General features: G+C 38.1%; 1 protein-coding gene across 1 annotated transcript; it reads left to right on the top strand.

Annotated features, from left to right (window-relative positions):
* The first annotated feature begins 145 nt into the window (after positions 1-145).
* Positions 146-22,700, top strand: LOC146453676 (uncharacterized). The gene is made up of 14 exons (XM_085096259.1): positions 146-195; positions 1,692-1,917; positions 5,805-6,026; positions 8,856-9,038; positions 9,811-9,973; positions 10,811-11,037; positions 11,801-12,020; positions 12,521-12,774; positions 13,619-13,781; positions 14,888-17,196; positions 17,518-17,563; positions 17,968-18,210; positions 18,950-19,027; positions 19,689-22,700. Exons 1-14 carry the CDS (start codon positions 161-163, stop codon positions 19,880-19,882), a joined length of 4,563 nt encoding a protein of 1,520 aa, XP_084952385.1. The 5' UTR covers positions 146-160; the 3' UTR covers positions 19,883-22,700.
* Positions 22,701-23,031: the final 331 nt, after the last annotated feature.

Genomic DNA, 23,031 nt, shown 5'->3' with positions numbered 1-23,031 from the left:
ATGCCTTGCGATCGTAGCGAGAATTCGCTTTGCATTCCGGAAGTGCTTTCGGTTTTAAAGTACACAAGTCAACTTAGCATTTTCTCTTCTTAATAGTTCACTTCTCAGGTGTAGTGACTCAAACAAGCCAGACACTGGAACTTCAAAGCGTCGGAACATCATGGCTACTGGAGACTACCATCGATTGCGAGAGGAGTAAGACATATCTCTTTGTTGATGCATGAAGAGCTGAACGGCTCAATTCAGAACTTACCAACCCTTTTTGATCGCCTTGGTTCTTGGTGGGTTTATTGTTAAGAAAAGTGCCTGACTACCAATAACAGACAAACAACGGTCACGAAAAAGGGGTTTTAGAAGATACTGTTGTTATATACAGACACAATAATCTGATGAAAACAGCCAGATTAACCGTTATCAAATATTCACCGGCTTCCGAATATAATAAAGACACTATGCCGGCGGCAATTAGGTTTTTACATCGTTGGTCGACAATTTGCTAACCTAAAACCTTAATTTTGTTGCGATTTATGCTTTTGTTAGCTATGTTTTTTCAACCGTCTGTGTATCTGCTAGTAAGACATGCATTATTAACAAGATTTTATTTAAACTAACCTGCAAACCACGTATGCAACGCCTCGCCACAATGTCTCGTCACTGCTTCGTTCAGGTTAATGCTGCGATTTATTGGTTTGCATCAGTCCCGCGGATAATTAATTGAACTTTTCCTGATCTCGGACGAATCAGCGTTAGTTTAATAATCTTTCGATATATCCTTTAGGCCTAACATATTGTTTTTTCTCTGTTATGAGTACTTTATTGTGTATAGTGATACTTGAATTTCGTATTTAATCGTGTTTACTTACGCAAATTACAGCCACACGTCGAGGTCACTTTTTTCAAGTCACGAAATTCACTTTATATACAGAAAGTTAATCACGCGCATGCAGGCAACGGCTCATTACGGCTGAATATCTGTTCGCAAGTCCCGAACACTATGGCCTTAGAAATGTGGCTTTAGTTGAATAAAATAATGTATTGTACGTAAGTTTTCTTCGACAAAATGTTAACTTACAGTTTTTCATAACAGTGTTTCCGGAATAAGGTTAACAGTTTTTCATAACAGTGTTTCCGGTATAAGGTTAACTCTGAACGCCGGTAGTATTTCCAGAAAAGCTAAAAGCAGCTGGAGAATTCGGGAAACAAAATTCGATCCGTTCCCTAAAACTTTCTGAAACTCAAATTAAGCATTCTAACAGACCAAGATAGAGAAAAAGCGAGAACTCATCTATTATGATAATACACATATAATATTTTATGTCACCGTGATTGATGAGTCTATGATACATAGCTATATATACCGAGGTATGTCATTACACCAACAGCTTCAAGACGCAACGAAAAAAACGAACAAGCAATGAACAGACAGCCGCAAAAATAAAGAACTGGTTAATTTCTAATCTTCAAAACGTCAAATTTTCTGATTCGTACGTTCAATGTTTTTTTCAAAGTCATTTTATATTTATTTATTTATTTATTTATTTATGTACTTATTTATTTATTTACACCTTAGCCTGTAATTCATATCATTGTTTGTTTTTCATCATATCACAAGCATCTTGTGTCAGAGCTTTTCTTGTGACCAGTTTTATTTCAAAGCTGAAATGTCAATTTAATTGTTTTCTGTATTTCAGACTTCGCATCAATGACTACGATAATGAAATTATAGAAAGTGAGTTTGTAGACGTTCCCAAAGACTTTAAAGGTCGCGTGATAGGGAGAGGTGGCAGTGTGCTACAAAAAATTCAGCAGGTATCTAAAGCAAGAGTTTTTTCAAAGAGCAGAGATGAGGAAGGGTTCACAGTTAGTGGTGATGAGAAGCAAAGAAGCTTGGCAAAGATGCTCATCTTACAAAAAGTGGTAAGTTGTGAACAAAACTATGTTAGAGATTAAGGTTACCGTATACCTTCAGAGGTGTCTCGCGTTTAACCGATGTAGCGCGTCCAGTTTAAACTGTAGATACCTAAACCCCTATATCAAATTAAAGCTTATAGAGCTGGCTATCACACTATACCAAGAATTTTGAAATAAAATGAATTGTCGAATTTTTCACGACCTCTAAATGCGAACGTCCGAATCACTTTTTTAAGGCTACAAGCCAGGAAAGAGAATTTTGTTTTTTCGCTAATTTAATTTGCTCCTCAGTTACCGGACCCAAAGCGCTAAAAAACTTGTCTGCGTTTTGCCATATTCAATCGCAATGAGAAGTTATAGAGCATTTTCGAAATAGGATGGAAAAAATGTGGAGTAATCGTACAAAAATCGCTCTCGGAGAAAAAGTATTTCGAAAGAAAAAATTCGCAAACATGTTTTTGTTGTTTATATGTTAAACTAGCTACTGTCCAAATTTTGAAGGCAAACGAACAAATTCCTTTTGAGTTTTAGCTCTTTGAAGTGGCTCCTCCAAGTGAAAAAAAATTGATTCGAGAAAACAGCGCTAAAAATTCGGCAATTCATTTTATTTCAAAATTCTTGGTTTAGTTTGATAGCCAGCTCTATAAGCTTTAATTTGATATAAGGGTACAGGTATCTACAGTTTAAACCGGACGCGCTACATCGCTTGGACGCGAGACACCTCTGAAGGTATAGGGGTAACCTTAAGCTTTGATGAGATGATGCTCACTTCTGATAATCTTTGTATAGTTTTGTGTTTAGCTTTTTCAAGACATGAAGAGTTATCTGCCCCATAAGGATTTCGAACCTATTTCTTGCATGTGTTAGCTCTATGGCCTCAGATGCACGAAAGAAACACAAGAGCACCATGTTTTTTGTGCACTTTACAAATGTCAGCACGTTTACAATTACATACACACATTTTTGTTTGTATTTCACTAGCATACCACACACATGATTGTTCACATTGAATTTCATGGACATGAAAGTATGTCTGACAACATTTTTTTAAATTTTTTTTTATTAGCATAATGTAACACTACTAATACAATGATACTAAACAGTGCTAACACTGATTTACACTAATAGCGATAATTACAGTACTGACTGTACTTACGATATAAGCATACTATACTATACTACGGTACTAACAAAAATCACTATTTACAATAATAACGCTGTATCTTCACTACCAACTTTTTTTTATACAATATTATAACTGACATTATTTACATCACAGTACAAAAGCCACTTACATTGCAGTGCTAAAAGGTACCTAGATAACAACCCATCCACACACTCCTCTAGTTTTTGTTATATTGTTAACTATTTACAATATTGCAGTATGAACAGGTAAGCGAATAGAAAGCATCGAAAGAAAACGACAAAAATAGAACAACAACAAAAAAAGTAGTGGAAAGTGATTCAAGGGGTCCCTCAAATAACCACGTCTTCGATGAATTGGTTGCGAATTAGTGGTTCCCATTTAATCTTAAAGTGTTTTAGATAACCTTTTTTCTTGGCAATGTCATATTCGACGCGAGCTTTTTCACGTAATTCCGTTTCAAAAACGGGGAAGAAAAGGGGTGCTTCGTCTAGACTGCAACGATATATATAAAATTTGGCAACTAGAAGGGCAAAATTGAGCAACGTACAGAACTTTGAATTGTCCATCACACCGTATAGAACATTAGCGGGAGTAAGGTTGAATTCAATCTGGGTGTTCCGAGGCCACCATTCCCGAAAATCATTCCAAAAAGCTACTGTAAGCGGACAGTGGAAGAGCAGATGCAGAAGTGTCTCAGGATTTTCTTTACAAAAATAACATTTATCGTCTTGTACAATACTTGTCTGACAACATGCTGATTTTAAAGTGCATCCACTTGTCTGACTGTCTTTACCTATCTGTCTGTTTGGCTGTCTATATTTCCTTTTTTAGTCAGGTTCTGTCGTTGTTTTGTGTTTCTGGTTTAACTTAAAACATTTGGTTTGTTTAATTCGGAAACTAAAGGTGAGATTGAAGAGAGCAGGATAATTGAAAATTGCACCATAAAAGCCAGTTGCATGTTGGATGTCGGTGTTTTATCTGTCCCCAGACTTTCTAAGAATAATTCTCAAGCTTATAAATAACTCTTGAAGAGAAAGCAAAATGAATCAATACCGTGTTTGGAAATGTCATCTTAATTGTCATAAACTTTGGTCAACTTTTGTATAGTGAATTTCTTCAAGAATTATGTAAGGGTTAGACATTGAACTTCAACTTCAACTTGCATGTATTAATTTCTTAACAAAAGTTTGTGTGATATTGAGCTGGAAGCCTCGGAAGCCTTTCTAGGCTTATCTAGGAGACCTCCGTTCACTATTAAGTTACAGTATCACATATCTGGATTCTAATAGAGAAGCTAAACAAAGAGATGCTACCTGATAATTTAACATAATTATAAACAAGATATCCTTAATTTCTACTTTTGATTTCCAAGAATGAACTTTTTAAATTTAAGCTGAAAGCTGCATTGATTCTCCTTTAAGTTACATTGAAAACTATTGTAAATATTTACTCCCTTATTACTTATAAAGTGACTTTTGTAATACTTGTCCTGCTTGTTGGCTTATAGAATTGAATGAATTGAATGAATTGAATGAATTGTATGTAGTGGCACTATCTAATGCGAGTGGCATTAAATACCATATTAGGCACGACCGTTTATTGTATAACCGTGTTAGAAGATGGTCACACCCATGAAGGGTCCATATTTTATGAAGATTCTCTTTATGAATGCACTTTAATTGTGTCATTCACACTTCAGAATCACGTTGTTATTTTGTTCTGGACGTTGTCGTTATGTTGATAGATATTTTTTTGATGACAATGCCTCTCTTTCTGTCGGGCTTTGGTATTCTTTGTTGCGTTAAAGACAATGAGCCAGTACGCTGAGCTCGAGGGACTTAAGGCCGTCCTTGCTTCTCAAGAGTCACTTGCTTTTGAGGGCACAGGCATATTTGAGTACTTGAGGAAGGAATTCGAAAAAAAAATTTAGACTTACCACAGTGAAAGAAAATGAGCAAAGGAAGAGACAGAATTCCAAACAAAACTCGACACGATGAGACCGCTCTCTCGTTAATTGTTCCCTAAAATTTTTAATTTTTTTCGGGGGTGATTAATTACTTGTTTAAGTTATGAAAAGAGAAAAACCTCGAATAAAATTGTCGATTTTATTATTGCAAGTTGTTTTTTCATTTTTTTTAATTGACAGCCCGTATTTATAGTATGTATCTTCATCAGATTTATCAGTATGCTCTATATTGGGCATACTAGTATTAATTAGGCTTTTATCCATTAGAAAGGAAACAAAGGAATTCGTTAGTATTATCCGATGAAGGGCATTACATCTTATTTTTATATGGATAGCATATGTAAATATTCTTTTGTACAAAGGAGAACAAAAGAACTCGGTAGTATTCTCTATATAGAACATACTAATTAGCAATAGCTCTATAAACAACATAAACTGTAGAGCTCTATAGAGAATACTTAAGTACTTATTTTGTCCCACAATTTCGCGGTGTGCAAATCCTACGCCTCTTTATATAGTTTCAGATCAGATAGTTTATGGAATCTAGAGCATATTAACATTGGGCAGTGATTGGCTGAGTGGTTGTCACCAAGTTGCAATAATGGTTTGAGAAGCTATATCAAAGATGAGGAAAAGTTTTTCTTACGATTAGCAAACACTTCGAAGTTGGTTTAAACAAACCTGGCTGCACCACATTTTCCAACTTGATGAAACACTCTTCCGCGCTCATGTTTGATACTTAAATTACAATTCCGCGTTTATTTACAATTTTCACAACAGCAGGAAATACAACAAAGGAGGCAGGAAGAACCTCTCTCGGGAGAACTTGTGGAGGTTCCGACGGAATATAAGGGTATAGTCATGGGAAAACGGGGAGAGACACTCAAGAAAATAAGCACTCTAACAGGAGCAGAAGTGATTCGTAAACGAGGGGACGTGTACATAGTCAGTGGAACAGAAGATCAAAGACAACGGGCGAAAGCACACATCAAAATCATCATCGTAAGTAGATCAATTCAAAGTCTATTCCACTTAAAAGCCTTTGAATAGAACAAAATTAAAGATTGAACTTTAAATCCAGTTCAATGTTACAGTGCGACGCGCCTTACCGTGGCCACCCAACAAACCTTTTTTTTTTTTTACAAGTTAGCCAATCAGGAAATGCGAATTTTATTAACGGTCACGCCTTCTTGCAAAATCCAACAGGCAAGTGACACAACGAATTATTGTTTTGTATTTTATGAACAGGGAGGAAGACAGCCTGATTGGCTAACTTGTAAAAAAAAGTGTTTGTTGGGTGGCCACGGTAAGGCGCGTCGCACTGTAATGCAGGATTACGAAAAATTATATCAAATTCAATCATTTAGTGAAAACTCCGAGCTAAAAGGACGAAGTGGCTTCACTTAAACCAAACACTTTTACGCTTAAAAACCAAGTATTATTCATTTCGAAAACAAATTGCCATCTAGACAAGAGCGGAAGTTTTATTTTTGTTTTTGGAGAAGATGTCAGGAGAGCTACAAGGATACTTGATGATTTAGAACAGGACTCCAGAAAGTTCGGAACAGGGAAAAATCAACCATTTCTCGCAAAGCTTGCCAACATCGACAGACCGTTAAAACACGGCGGCCATGTTGAGTCTCCTGAAAATAAAAAGCTTTGTTTTTGCAAGGCAAGCGTCGCACTGAATTCGCGTCTGGCCGAGGCTTGCCGTGCGGAAACAAAGTTTTTTATTCCCCCGAGACTCAACATGGCCGCCGAGTGATAAGGGTCTATTGCAACTCAGTGACCTTGGCGCTTTATGTAATTTGATTGGTCCGCTATCTCCAAATATTCAACACTATCTACATCTAAAAAGTTGAATAACGCCTCCATTCACTTTTTGGTCGCATACGTCGCTTAACATCTCGGAAATTTTACTCTTAAACACAAAAGAGACCCCTTTCTTTTACCTAAAATGTTTTGCTATGGTAAATTGGCCATTTTGTTGAGCTATAAACATACTAAAAGCATCGCTACTGGGGTTTGATGATTGGTTGAGACTGGCTACATCTTTATTGTGTTTTTTTCCAGTCGACATTAAACACATCTTAATTCAATGAAAACCCGGGAGAGTTTTAAGTAAGGTACGAGTCGGTGGGAAATAATTACTCGAAGAACAAGGAGAAAAATTGGCAGGCCCAAGTGACTTAATCCCAGTAGAGATATGCGGAATCGTGAGTACTCGTTTTGGTGTTTGGAATGATTTGTTCGAAATTTGGGAAATTTTGTTTTGCAGAACAAGAAGAAAAGTCGGCAGCAAAAACTGACTCGTAAACCGAAACAGATTTTGTTAATCCCAGTAGAGATGTGTAGTATATCCTGACTACTCGGCAAATTTGTTTGATGAGCAGTGTTAATTAAAAGCAGTAAAATTAAAGTAGCATTATCGTTAACCCCACCTAGACAGGGAGGTGTGGGGTGTTTGCGGCTTACTGAATTACTTTCTGAAATTTATCTGGAAACGATCAGATATGGTCGTTTTGAAGTTACCATGACAACCAAGTCTTGACAAACAGTTTTTTTTTACGGGAAATGGAATATTATTGGAAGAAAAGTTACTTTTCTTACAGTGCCTTTTTTGATTTAGCTTATTTTGAAGAACTTATAATCATTGAGGAACTAAGCAAATTACAGTTTACAAAATAAGTTAAAAACATCAAGAAATAAATCTTAAAAGGCATCTATTCATAAAATCTCGTTAAAATTAAACCGTTCAGTTTTCACTCAAGGGAGTATGAAATCATGGCCCCTATCTCTAAGAGCCCTATTACGTTTAGGTGGAAGTAAGTCAAACAATACATGGCACTGGTGATTTTGTTGAACAGATCATTTATAAAAAAAATCTTATTTGTATAGCCAAAACGATAGGCACACCTAATAAAGGAGTCAATACGATCTAAATATTTGCCTTGAAAGGCAGAGCCCCACACTTCTAATCCATATAGAAATAATGACGCTATCAGGGCATCAAAGAGTTTGCTGATCTGGTCTTTAGTGTACCCGTAAAACTTGCATACCCCTAGAATATACAGTCGAATAGCAGCTCTAGAAAGTAAGCTGTCAATATGAAGGAGTCCCAATTACAAGGATCTTCGTGGAAATGAATTTCCCAAAAGTTTCAGCCACTCTTTCCGCTCAATACCAGGCATTGGGGGAAGAGCAGGCCTAGAAGTTCTGCTATGCAGTAGCATTTCTCACGTCTTGAACAGACTCAAGGACATCCTATTGTTGGCTGCCCAGCACTCAAGGTTGGGCTGTTAGGCAATCATGACGTTGTTACCGCGTATATGACGTCTTCGTTTCTCGTGGCGTACCTGGGAAGGAACATATTTGGTCGTACTATTTATTCTCCAAGTGCTAGCTTTGCTAGGACAAAAAAATAAAAATAAAAATCATGGTCTAAAAAAGGATAAAGGGAAGTTGATAATAAACCTACTGAGAATTCTCGTAGTTTTCAAGCCAACACTTTTGCTGTTGGAATTCATTCAACTCTAAGGGGCATTGTAAGATCAATGTTGGCTGGCCTTATTTCGCGCTTAATTAAAAAAAAAAATACGTTTTTGTCCAACCACTGAACCAAAGGAATTATCATGCAGTCATAACAAATTTTTAGCTGAAATGTGGCCAAATTAGGAATTTCACTGAGCTTTTCACCGCCGATTTTAATCCTACTTACCTAAGGGCTGTACGGCCTTCCGAACAGCTAATCTACCGAAAAGAATCGTTGAGTGTTCATAAACTTTGAAGCTGATATTTCAGTAAATATTGAAATAAATGGTTGTTTTCTAGGGTGGAGCAAGAATTAGAGGTTTAGAAAACGAATTCAACAAAGCCTGTTCATTTGTCGATGGCTGGAACCTCCCAGAAAACTGTAAACTCAAACTGGAGCAAGTGGTGCAAAAAGACCGTGATGTTTTTCCACACAAACAAACGCAATACCGGCTGAAACCAGCAGAGAATGATGGAAAACAGGTTTTCATTAAACTTATTTTAATTTACTTTATTGGCGTGCAGAAAATATGGGCCGTAGCTAACGAAAGAAAGCCGTAGAAAAGAGAGAAATGAAATTTAATTAAATACCAGTAAAAAGTATACGAGGAGGCAAACGAGTCAAGTGTTTTGTAGGATTTTGATGGTTTCGAGTACACTTAATGAATAAAATTTTCAGCAACTTCGCCGACAAAGTCTCCTACCCTGTAGTTATAGGACAGTTTAAGGGAGAAACACTAAACAATACTTATATTAAGCGTTAACGTGATGAATCAGTCATAATTTGTTGCTCAATTCAACAGAAGTGGAAAATGTGAAGTGTTTTCGTTTGCCAGCAACAATAACATACTTGTACTTGGTCTCTTGCAAGATACTGCCTTTACCACCCTGCCAAAGCTTAAGATTTTTTAACGTTTGTTATGTGTTTTAATAATGTTTAAGGGGTTGCTCCTCGCATGGGTCTCGTTGTCCCGTTTTGCGCAATACCCTTTGGACCACTCATTTTGTTTCTTGTATTTCTGTTTTGCTGTTTGTATTTATTTGTATTTGTTTGTATCTGTTTGTATTTGTGTCCAATAAAGTTGATTAAATAAGAAAATAAAATAAAAAATGCTGAACGTTGCTAAGTAGCCCATTTCAACGCACAAATTATGTTGAACGCTGCTCAATACGGAACAGAAGTTGCAACCTTTGTTGATGAAAAGATGTTGAGCCTTGTGTCAGTAGCTCAAGGATAACAACGTTGTTTTTTTAGGAATCTTGCAGCCTAAGCGATGATCCAAGCTATCTGTCAAACCTAAGGGATGCAGCTTTAGAATCTCTCCGTAAGCTTAAACTTGAAATGAAGACGAAAGAACAACTCAAAGCTGACATGTGGTGTCACTTTGGAACGACCATCATCCGAGTACCTGACGAAGGTAGTTTGAACGTTTTAGCACTAATGGCGTATCTGATGCAAAGTATAACATTAATCTAGTGGGTTACTGGTGTCAAAACTGGGTTTGAAGCTGAAGAAAGATAATTAAAAACCAGGTTGTCGTGACGTGTTAAGGCGGATGCCTACCACGAGTTTTACAGAAATTTGTGACTTGAAAACATTTTGGGGTGACAAATCAATATTCATGCGGAAATTCTAGGTTGCCATAACAGACAGATTTCTGATGATTTTGAACTACCCAGTTTTCAATGAAGGATTTCAGAACTAATTTTTTGTTTTGGTTTTTGGTGGTCTACTGAATTTGTTTGGGAAATGAGGAAATCCAAGATGGTGATGGTGGCTGAAATGTGACCGGCAGACGTTAAGTGTACTCAGCAGCGCCTCTTTTTTTATTTCGGAGGAGAAACAGTTTTGGATGAATTAATCATTTACCCTCCTTTCTCTTCGGTTTTATTTTATTTTATTTTATTTTATGTTATTTTAAGTTATGGAGGTGGCAACCCCTTACTTCCTGTTCCCCAGAGCACCGAGAAAGACTGTCTAGATATGGTTAATTACAGTAGAAAATTCAAAATTGGTTTTGCAGTAACTGGCGAGAGTTTTGTTTCCTTTTGTTTATGGTGTTACTACACTCCAGGGCTCGAGGAGTTTCTTTTTTCTTTTCTTTTTTTTTTTTTTTCCTTTTAGAAGAAACGGGACGACAACAAAAACAAAACAGTAGACACTTCAGGTATCCTCGATTTGAGGGAATTGTTTGCAAACTGCCTTCTGGTACTATAACTTTCGTTTGTTTATCATGTTTGTCTGATCTACATAGAACAAGCTGCTGAAGGAGAATGGACTATTGGTGAGGCAATAGAAAAGCTGCAGCCATCGGATGAAGGGAATCACTGGAAGCCGGCATTTAAAGAAAAGGGGGTTAATTTAAACGAGAAGATCTTGGAAGGATTGGCCATGGAAAAGACTCCACAAGAATTTGAAAATTATTCTTCGAGATACGATTTAACATTTCTGACACCAAGCGGTCATGAAGTAAGATTTAAGGTAAGGTTCATGAATATATGTTGCTTCGTCAGCTGCAAAAAGCAAACGAAGGGGAACATTCAAAGCAAATTGTTTAATTAAATACGATGGATTTTAGAATTAAACAAGCAATTTGGCTGCTGAGGGGTAAGCCTGTTACCCAAAAGAGCTGTTTGTTCTGGTTTTACTCTGCTCTACGCGGTACTGTTCCATGGTACAACTTTTTGACTTGCTTGTGACATATTTTTAACAATTCAAGTTGGCTTCCGCTCCAACCTAGGCCCGGTTCAAACGCCGAACTTTTCATGAGCCGAACCTAATACCTCGAATTAAGTACATGAAAAGTTAGGCATCTGAATCATTTGAGAACGGCTGTTTCAATTTGAAACGGCTCAGCCGTTCTTCCCCCCTGGCTCAGCCGGGAATTTTGGCTTTGGAACGGCTTTGATTCAGACGTCGAATTTTTCATGAGCCGAACCTAATGCATAAATTGTTATAACGTATTTCAAATAAAAAAAAAAATAGATAAATAAATAAATAAATAAATAAATAAATAAATAAAAAAAACCGCTAACATTTCGATTGGTTTTGCTTCAAGTAAATTAAGTTCGGCGTCTGAGATTTTCGTGATATGGGCCGACCTTAATTTGAATTAAGTTCGGCTCATGAAAAGTTCAGCGTCTGAACTGAGCCTTACTAATCAAAGCCAAGAATCGCCATTCCTTTTAGGGTAGTCTCAAAAGCAATTCAGTATCGACTGTTGCATACGTTAATTATTACACAGGTCTGGGTAGCAAAACAGAACCTGGACAAGAAGTTGGATGATTTACCAATTCCTTCTAGTGACGTAAAGAACATCTTGGATGAGATAAACTTTGAAGATGTTACAACGCAGTCACGATGCCGTGGGTGGCTAGTGCTACCCTCACGAAGATATCTGCAGGCAGACATTTTGTTTCCTGGGTGTGAATTTGATTGTAGATTGACGATCCGTGGAAGAACTGGTATGTATGATGTTACATGAGTACCGTTAGTCTGCCGGGGGTACAAAACGGCATGCTTAAGAGCTTGATATCGTTTTCGTTCAAGACTCTTTTTGAAGTACCATGCCGCAGAAAAGGCAGTCTTTGATCGAGCGATGGAGAAGACATGCAATCAGTCTTTAGACATGTAATTTCCTGTGTATAAGCGGACATAACGCTAGCTGACTGTCTTTTAGAAGCTGGGCCTGAAAACGGGTCAGTACTAGAAAATAAAAATGTATATATGTTGGTCTGGAATTGTGATATGGTGTACCTCGACTACTGGGAAGCAAATTCTCACCAAACATTCTGAGGAGTACGGTCCTTGGATCGGGGGAGGGAACCTCGAGAGGCTTGAAAATAGAGCCTCTAATTATGCAAACATTACGGTTTAGGCTTCAGTGAACCATCCTTCCCAGTAACTTTAGAGAAGTCACTACTTGAAAAAGAATGGTAAAAATGTGTTGTTTGTCTTGCTATAGAGAGCGCTCTTGGCACGGACTATGTACCTGAGGAGGAAACCAGACAAGTTTTGTCAAGATACCTGTCAAAACTAACTCTGACGGATGGAGATGATTTGTGTCTAGCAAAGAGCAGTATACCCGAGGGATTTCATTTAATCCACAGACGATGTTCCAAACGGTCTTTGTGTGAAACCAGCGAAGGGTTCATGGCCATTCTTTCCAAGGAAAGCACATGGCGTAGCGACATGATAGCGGAGGAATCCAGAGAATCGGTATAACAAACCTCAATGTCTAACATTTTGACGTCAGTCATTTTTAATGATTTTACATAGCGGTGTGATAAAGTGTGATAATAATGGCCCTTTCCAGGTTTGGACGGTTTTGTCTAATACGTGAAGAAAAGATTCAGATATAAAAGACTGGATATGAAAAAATAGATCATTATTTTGCTTAGGAGAAAACTGTGATCCAAATAGAAAAACTGATACTATTTGTGCTTTAGACATGGAAAACCACCTGTCAGCAAATATGCTACAAATACGCTGACAAAGTAGTTTTGCACCTACCTATAGTAATGTACCATGAACCTGTCGTTTACAGAAAGAAAGATATCAGAAAGATAAAAATAAAGTTGTACACCGTTGTAGATCGTTGCCTTCTGAATTTCTTGACGCGATTTCTGGATTGAATTGGTATCGCTTGATTTTTTTTGTTGTCATTTCTACATGGTAGATTCTTGAGAAGTTTGTTTAGTGCACAAAATGGTACGGACTACCTCTAAATTGTAATATATAACAAATGGGTGGTCGATAGCACTTTTAATCTGAGAAAGCAACATATCACATATCTCACAAGCATGATGATAATTTTTTTTGATTATTGTGATGGAATATGTTAATGTTATGTCCAATCATAGCAGTATGCAGGATGTTTGTCCCATGAACCTAGTTTAATGGCCTTAGCTTCCAGGAGTCTCCTGTAGCTCAGTGATAGAACATTCGAACTAGTATTCCGAGTATGCCTGTGTCATTTACCGAATAATACATCATTCTCACTGATGTATGTTTTGCTACGTTTGCGCCCTTGTTAAGAGGAAATCTGTTTCCTTTCTGACAGACGGACTTCCATCTGCACTGTAGGGAGTGGGACGAGTTGCTAAGTAGCGGAGAGTGGGAACCGGAAGAAATAGCTGCGCAGCTTCCCGAGTTCTTTCGGTTTGTCAAAAAAGTCCAAACTTCTGTGGCTCGTAAGATGAAAGAGAGCGGACCGGCAAAGACAAGTGAGCAAAGAATCCTTCATTTCTAGTTTATTTACGTTTCATAAATAATTTTAAAATCAACTTTACGGTGACCACGCCTTTATATTCAAAGTGTCTAAACAGTAAATAAAGCAATATACAGTCAGCTCTCTCGTAAGCGACCACCCTTGGGGCACGACAAAGTGGTCGCTTACGGGAGGTGGTCGCTTACGGGAAAGATCAACAAACTAAGCCTAATACTGGATTGATTAATTAATTACATAAAAATATTACCTTAACAGCTAAAATTAGGCAAATAGAAACTAATTAATTTGATTTTTTCACATCTATTCATTCTCTTGATCAAACTTTGTATAACATCGTGGAACAGATCACTGTAACAATTCCCGTTTACCTACAGATCTAATTATAGTCATCTTCTCTGTCTGTAAATTGTTATTATCTGTCAGCAGTTCGGGGAAGCGTCATTAAAAATTGAACTTTTGTCTCTTCTGAGTAATGATTTACTAACGATCATACGTGATTATGTTGGGTGGTCGCTTACCGGAAACAGAAAACAAAAGAATATGTGTAATTTCTGGCCAAAAACGTGGTCGCGGTCCCTTAAGAAATTTGAGTAGTGGTCGCTTACGAGAGAGCTCTTGAAACAGTATTTAACTGAGAAACAAAACGGTTGTTTACGAAGTGGTTGCTTACGGGAGGTGGTCGCTTACGAGAAGTGGTCGCTATGAGAGAGTTGACTGTACACACCTGAAAAAAAAAACCTTAGATGCGTGTACAAAGGCGTTAATCATGAACAATATGGTTTGATGGAATTATTGGAGGATGATCTCATGTCTTCTCTGAATGCTCCAGTATAAGCTTTTGATATAAAGCTGACGTTTCTCCCGTCAAAGCGAACACATTCATTGGCTAGTTCACAGTCACACGAAATGTAACAATAGAAATGTTTCCCGCCAAAAGCCTATGAGAGTTTAGCATTGCATAAACTATGACTCGGATTATGCCGAGTATGCCTGCGTCATTTACTGATTAACACATCATTCTCATTTATTCACCAGGCTCAACATATTCCATCACATTTATTCCAATGATCGAAATATTTATCTTCGTTATTCCCTTTTTAGTTCCGCTAGAAATTCTGGCGCGTGGTCCATCGGCCTTAGAAGCCTATAACAAGGCCCTTGCTGACGGCCAAACAACTGTCAGAAGAGTCCCAATAATGCTCATTGGACAAGACCGAGCGGGAAAGACGAGTTTAAAGAAGTCCTTGAAAGGCATTTGTTTCAACCCAGAGGAAGATAGTACTGTCGGCATTGAAATGGATCCTTCACATTTCAAAGTGACCAAAGAGACGTGGAGAACTGGAACAACGGACAAAGAGGAAAATTCTGATGCTGCCATTTCCTTTGATTATCACACTGCAAGATGCATTGTGGATAGTCTGAGGAAAGAAACGAGAAGTAGTAAAGTTACAATAGATAGTGATGACAGTACCGAGATCAACGATTCTGTGGTCACAGAAAAACCACTCGTAGTACGTTCCACTGAGCCAGCAGTAGGTGAAGAAGACATTCAGGTGTCTCAGGACCCAGCACCCAACCTCATCAGAGATGTAAACTTACCGCCTGAACCAAAAGAACGGAATCAAAAGAATGCCAGTCACTCCACTCCGCATGTACCGGAAGAGGTAGCAGCTGAAATCGAAACGCTACTCCAGGGGGATAGGGGTGACCACACTGAAGACATATATTCAACCATGTGGGATTTTGCCGGACAGTCAGTTTACTATGTGACACACCCGCTCTTTCTAACAGCACGGGCAGTCTACTGTCTGGTTTATGACCTCAGCCTCAACCCACATGACAGAGCCAAGCCTCTGGTGAAACAGGGGCTTTACAAGAAATATCAAGAAAACTTTAATCTTAAAACAAATCTCGATTATCTCGATTTTTGGATGATGTCAGTTGCTTCCTTGCCCAAAAGTCAAAAGGAAAACAGAGTATTGGAAGGAAGTCCTAAATCAGAGTTTCTTCCAGAAAGGCTGCCTCCCGTTTTCCTAGTTTGTACTCATGCTGATACACCTTATGGTGGTGGCGACCCAAGAGAACTTTCTCGCGAGATCTTTGGCTTCCTAAAAGCCAAACCGTATGGGACACACTTGCATGATGTTTTCTTTGTTGATAACACAAGTCTGAATGTCCGAAAGTCTGATTGTCCAGAAGTCTCGCGTTTGCGGGAAGAAGTACTTGCTGTCGCTAAAGAACTTCCCTACGTCAACGAAGCCATTCCAGTCAAGTGGTTGAAATTTGATAAGGTTCTTCAAGCACTGAGGGAAGAGCAAAAATGCATTTCTCTGACAACAGCAAAACTTATTGCATCAACATTATGCAACATCAATGAAGACAAAGACTTGAAGACATTGTTGAACTATTTGCATGACCTACGAAGTCTGATCCATTTTGATGACTCACCACAGTTGGATAAACTGGTGGTTTTGGATCCGCAGTGGTTAATAGACGTTTTTAAAAAGGTGATAACTGTTAAACCATATGACTCCAGAGAGAAGAAATTTGTTGACCTGTGGTGTAAGCTTGAGACTGATGGACTATTGGATGAACAGCTGTTGGAGCACGTGTGGGGGACTTTGTGCAACAACAAAGAAACCTGTGAAAGTCTCCTTGGAATCATGGAAAGATTTAGCTTGTTGTGTCCTTGGCCAACAGCTACAGCTGAAAACAAGACCTACCTTGTGCCATCAATGCTAAAAACACACCCACCAACGGAGATTGTTGACCTGATTGCGTCAGCGCGAATTCCCTCCCTATTTCTCACCTTTGGAAATAGTCAAGTTCCTCCAGGTTTCTTTCCCAGATTGATCCTGCAGCTCTTTCAGTGGGGCAAGGAAAGATTTTGGAAACCAGTAAATCCTCGTGATCACCTGTTTCACAATTTTGCACGATTCTTTTCCTCCGAACACAAAGATTGCTCTGTGATCTTTTTGTGCCACTCCTCCGTTGTTGAGATTGTTGTTCATAGCGCGAATGCAAGTCTTAAGATGGCGGAAGTTCCATCTTTAAAGTTTACCGCGTCCGAAGAATTCCAGCATGACATCGCTGGAATTAACTGCGCGCGTGCTGTTCGTAGGCAACTCGCAGTAATGCTTGAGTGCATGCGAAATGAGTTTTGCTGGCTAAGGAATATGAGATATGAAATGAGTGTCATTTGCCCAGTCTGCTGTTGCGGAGGTGCAGTCACCTACTGTCCTACTCACCGTGAAAGGCGATGCGAACAAGAGCAGTGCCTCCACTTCATTCCCTTGTCCAAGTTGTGCACTGACAAGAAAAGCATCATTTGCATTAAGTCGGCTTCTGCCCAAGATACCAGAATTCAGATCATACAGTTTACTCCTTGGCTTTGTTCATCACAACAAAAGGTGAATAATCGTGTTTTTTATTTATTTAACATTGCCAAAATTGACGTATACACTTCACGTCAGTAAGATGCATTAGAAAACTTCTTTTACAAACATGAACTTTTTTGAGTAAGTGATAAGCTGACACAGACTTCACACAAACGAAGTACTTCGAACTGATCAAGTATAGTGGCTATTTATTGCCAGCGGTTACTGATCCGTACCATGTGAGTATGAAACAACAAAGAAAAATTGCCGGCCAAGCTAAATTTAACGTGTGATCACTGTGAAGAAATGCCATTTGTTAAACCCTTTGTTTTCAATTTTTTTTACATGTCGCAGCTAGCGATCAGTGAACGGGATGGCAGAGCTCTCTCTCCTGTTGAACGTAAGCTGGTGTGATTGCAATTATTTTGTATTTATTAAACTGTGTTAATTAAAAAGCGAGCTAGAGAGGTCTAGAAACGTTTTCGTTTGATTATAATTTTCCACGTCTTTTGTGTTATTAATCCCTTTTTAGCTGAGAGACGGCACCCTTAATCTCAGTAGTACCCATTTGCGCACCTTAAGTTGTAGAAGGAACGTAAATGTGTATGTAATGCAAAGTTGTTTTTCATAATTTTGATAATAAGGATCAATAAAACCTCGTAATTATATTTCAACTTTCCGCCATTTCAGTTTATCGTACAAACGAACTATTTTGGCATGCATGTTCATACATGATAGCTAAAAATATACAATATTGCTCCTTGTGTTGTATTGCATTGTAGTGTGTCTTATAATTTATTTAAGGAAACGAGGAAAAATCTCTTGCCTTGCCTGATGAGATTGTGGAATCCCTTTCGTTCCAATCACATGATTCCCAGACGATTGTGAGTCAATTTAAAGAGAGGCTTAACTTGGATAATGCCTCACTTGAACAGCCAAATCTTGAGACCAAAAGGCTGATCCGCTGCTTGGCAAGGGAAGCAAATATTTCAAACAGGCTTGATGTGGTGAAGCATTTAAGGGTAATCTCACGGGAAGGAGCAACTGGTAAGTGGACCTTTGGATAAAAAAGTCAACACATCTAGGAAGTTGATTACAAGATATCACTCAGTAATTGCTTGTGAGTGCTTCTAAGTTATTAGGGGAGTCCCCATTTCCCACGGTTCTCAAGTGATGTTCTTGCCCTGTGGAAGAGATAACATACTACCCCTTACTCTCCGAAGTTTCACTCCGTCTCCGGTTATATCCTTTTGTTTTCCTCTCAAGGAATTCCAAACTCTTTTGAGACTGTGTATAAACAAGTAAGCCTATTTACCTTAAGATTATTTGTTGCTGTTAAGCAAGCCACTGATGCTATATGTAACCGCTCTTATACCAGGACTTTATTAGCCTGGTCTTAATAAATAAAATGCTTATACCCCACTAACCTTCAGTACTATGGCAACCAAACATGTCAAGCATACCCACCCGGCATACATCCCAAGCCACACACAACTTCTACACTCGCATTTACAACACCGTTTGGCACATCTAAGCTCTGTATAATCGCACAAAAGATAACTTCTATCCAGTTTTCACTTGGTTTCAAATGACGATTCATTTGTTGGGCAAATGTTGAAACAGTTTAAACGGGGGGACTTTTTCATAAAGACTACATACATTCCGTCCACCCTCACTGTTGTCGAGATGCAACTCTGTCCTTTGCAGTTCTCATAACTCCCTCATTTGTTTTTGTTTTTTCTTTGCTTGGGTTTGTGTTTTGATAATGCTCATCCCTTATCTCTAGGACCATTGCTACCTGAAGACCTCGATGTACGATGTATCCCCTATTCACAGGCCAGAGAGATCACTGTCACCTTGAGTGGTAAGATTTCGTCGGTATGAATTTCAGCTGCGCTCCTCATCAGACACTACATGCTTGACAGACTCACACTTTTCTGAAACGTTGGCACGTTGTAGTGCAAAGTTCGTTAGAACGTTTTATTAGACCAAGTGTGTTACTGAGATACCGGGAACAGTTCCATCTTATAATTCTGTGAATGATACCTGAGGACTACTAACTTATGGATCCTAGTAAAAGTCTGGCGAGGACGATGTGTCACGTAAAAAATTCTCCACGTGTCCTAGGGTCTTCGCCGTCGTCAGCCATTTTGGGGTGGGAGAGTGAAAGTTTACTTCTCTCCAGGCGGTGTTTTCCTTAACGAAAATTGAAATACATGCGGAAAATTCGCATTTTTCTCAACAAGTTTTGTCCAAGATTGTAGATTCAATTGAAAGTTATAATGTTAGTGTTAAGAAGAAAGAAATTCTCTGGTCCGCGATAAACAACAATCCCCGCCAAAAAAAAAAAATAATAAATAAATAAATAAAATAAAATAAAAACATCGGCACCAAGGGAAAACTATCAGTAACCTTAGCCTACATACGTCACCAATATATTTTCGACACTCAAACTTGGCACAGTTTGATAGGAACCTTACGTTTTATACTTAGCGTCATACTAGATTTGTTTTCTAATATTACAGGAGCCGAAGATTGGAAGCGTGTTGCAGAGAAACTGGGATTGAGGCCACACGAGATTCGTTATCTCGACAAGCGCATTCCAAACCCTGCTGAAGCCGTATTGTGTTGTGTCGCACAGCAAAATGGCCTTACCACTGGCGATCTTTATGATGTCTTAACAGACTGTGAACTACCAATGTTGGCCGATTTACTGTAAAGAAACATGTACATTAGTTGGGGTTATCATCACCGCTTTTGTGAAAGAAATGATATGAGTTGTTTTCTTGCCTTGACTATAAAAGCACGTTTCGTTTTTGCTGCGAGGATTTTAATGTCTTCTTCAATTTCCCGTAGCAGCTAGATTAGGGTGGCTGTTGTATTAACTCTCAGGAGTTATAACGTTGAACCCCACCCCCCCCCCCCCCCCCCCTTCCGCCCCTCTCCCCAGTCAACGATTTTGGAAAATTTTTACTGAAGCGGCCTTTATTTTGTGTATGTGGCTAATGTTTGCGGCAACTGTTCATTTTGTCATTCCGGGAATCGTTTGAAGTAAAATTTTTCTCTCATGAAATGTGACGTTACCATTACAAACAGGTTGTCATGAGACAAAATGTTGAGATATTCCGCATATATTATTTTTTACCTTTTGTTCTTCTGGTTTAAACAAGGGATGGAACCCAAATTAAAATTGAAAGCGTTGACGATTTGCCCTACCGATAAGCGACAGCTAAGGTTTCCAGGTTTCTTTAATTGCTCGTATTGCTCCTTACGCCGTTGCCGGCATTCTAGGTGCTAGGTTTTTCCATTTTTTTCCTCCACGTGCTTTAGAATTTAGCCTCGTATGCTAATTTATATTTCATTTTTCAGTTAAGATCAGGTTCAGCGTGTTAGCATTAGGTTAAATTTTCTGTCTGTATGGATCGTTTTAGTGGTGAGGATTAACCTTTTTGTTACCGGTCGCGAATGTGATGTAGAATAGCTTGATACCTGATGTAATATTTTAGTGTCTAAATACAAAAGTAGTATAGGATATGAGGGTTTTAGCGCTTTTCCATATAATTGCGCTAATAATTTTGCCACAAAATTGCGCAGTATTTCAGAGCTATTTTCGAGTCAAAACATAGCCAAAACAAGCCTACAAATAGCGGAAGTATTGCATTCGCAAAGCCAAACTGGAACAGCGCAATTTCCTGAAAAAACTGGTTAAAACCGGTTAAAGAAATTGCGCTAATAATTTTTCCATAAAAAACTGGTTAAAACCGGTTAAAGAAATTGCGCTAATAATTTTCCGCGTAATTAACTATCAAATTATCATCATATGGCTCAGGCGGAGCGACGATAGAGCTACTCATTAATGGCATCGTTTGAATCGTAGATGATTTTTCCATTCATCAAAATATGTCAAAGTCATATTTTTAGTTGCTCCATCACATGTATATGAAATTTTTTTTCCCATTTTCATGAATAAGAATGCTTCCATAATGCGCCCTGAAAACAACCAAATAAAAATTTGTGATCACAAAAACATTAGTATCACAAATATCACGTTCTTCCAGTCGAACCGGCTTTCCTAAATATATTAGATTAACTGTTTTCGGATCTCGACTGTATAAACAGATTTTACAAACAGAAGTTACTTTACCATCATAATAAAATTGTCGATATGTTCTTCTTTTTTTACAACTATGACATTTAGTCAATTGATTTTTTACTTTGATGCATGAACATATATCCTCCATTGGATAATGGCTTTTATTAAAAACTGGGTCATTGTATAATGCAATTCCAGGGATTTGATTGGCTAAGCGGTTATGGTATATGAGCCATTATACCATGGCTGAGAAATGGCGACCATTTAATTGTCTGACTTCTAATTGTTCTTGCAAAGCGAAATGAGGAAAATCTAGCAATATTTCCTGATTGCTTTTAACAAAACAATTATTCCACTCACGCTTGTTGGATATGAGATGATTATAGCCAACTCGGCGCTATGCACCTCGTTGGCTATCTATCATCTCATATCCAACGCGCGTTCGTGGAATAATTGTTAAATAACTGACTTCATGTGTTTTTCAGCTTTAATTGGAAATTTTATGATATATTTATTTTCCATTATTTTATAATATTATATAGTGACTTCTCTTTAAGCCATTTCGGAAAATTTATTCTTTGCTGTCAATAGCTTGTCTCTTCGTCGTTACTTTTTTTCTTACGCGTAAGAAATGCATTCACACCATTATCCAAACACTGTTTCACTTTCTCGGAAATGATGCAATGCAGTGGGACTTTCCCGCTTACATCTAAATTTAGTCCATTGTGTTCAATGTCATGAGACATTCGTATGATTTTGTCAGCCAATCAGAAATTGTATTATGCATAATACAAGTAAAAATTATGCGTCATGATAAATTTTGCTGGTAAAGTTTACTCACAAAGTTTGTATGACTAAAGCGGCGAATCGGTGGTCTGTTGTCGAATATTTTGAAAGTCATCCAGCTGTGGCAATACTTTGGAGACATGAAATAGACTGTGATTGCGATATTTGATGTAGACCAGCACAGCTGTGCTGTAATGAATGTATGGTAATGTATTGATATAGTCTTCACTGGTTTAAACAATATTGTTTACAATTATATATTGTATAGTAGAATGAATTGTGATTTGGAAATACAGTCAACTCTCTCGTAAGCGACCACCCTTGGTGCACGACAAAGTGGTCGCTTACGGGAGGTGGTCGCTTACGGGAAAGATCAACAAACTAAGCCTAAAACTGGATTGATTAATTAATTAAATAAATAAAAATATTACCTTAGCAGCTAAAATTAGGCAAATAGAAACTTATTTATTTGATTTTTTCACATTTATTCATCCTTCTTATGAAACTTTGTATAACATGGTTCATGGTTCATTTTGGAACAGATCACTGTAACAATTCCCGTTTACCTACAGATCTAATTATAGCCATCTTCTCTGTCTGTAAACTGTCATTATCTGTCAGCAGTAGGGGAAGCGTCATCAAAATTGAACTTTTGTCACTTCTGAGTAATGATTTACAAGGGATCATACGTGATTATGTTGGGTGGTCGCTTACCGGAAACAGAAAACAAAAGAATATGTGTAATTTCTGGCCTAAAAAGTGGTCGCGGTCCCTAAAGAAGTTTGAGTGGTGGTCGCTTACGAGAGAGCTCTTGAAACAGTATTTAACTGAGAAACAAAACGGTTGTTTACAAGGTGGTCGCTTACGGAAGGTGGTCGCTTACGAGAAGTGGTCGCTATGAGAGAGTTGACTGTACATGAAGGTTTCAAAGATTTTGGAGAGTCCTGTCCTTTCTGTCATGAGCAGTTTGAAAATCGTCAGTCGAACAA

The sequence above is a fragment of the Pavona decussata genome, unplaced genomic scaffold (assembly GCF_977016875.1).
Source record: "Pavona decussata unplaced genomic scaffold, jaPavDecu1.1 SCAFFOLD_324, whole genome shotgun sequence".
Taxonomy (NCBI): Eukaryota; Metazoa; Cnidaria; class Anthozoa; order Scleractinia; family Agariciidae; genus Pavona; species Pavona decussata.
This window is presented reverse-complemented; position numbering and strand designations above follow the sequence as displayed.

Coding starts and splice junctions, on each gene's coding strand:
- LOC146453676 (XM_085096259.1), top strand. CDS start 161: ATGGCTACTGGAGACTACCATCGATTGCGAGAGGA. Junction 1,918..5,804: donor TGCTCATCTTACAAAAAGTG/GTAAGTTGTGAA, acceptor TTTTCACAACAG/CAGGAAATACAACAAAGGAG. Junction 17,197..17,517: donor TTTGTTCATCACAACAAAAG/GTGAATAATCGT, acceptor TACATGTCGCAG/CTAGCGATCAGTGAACGGGA.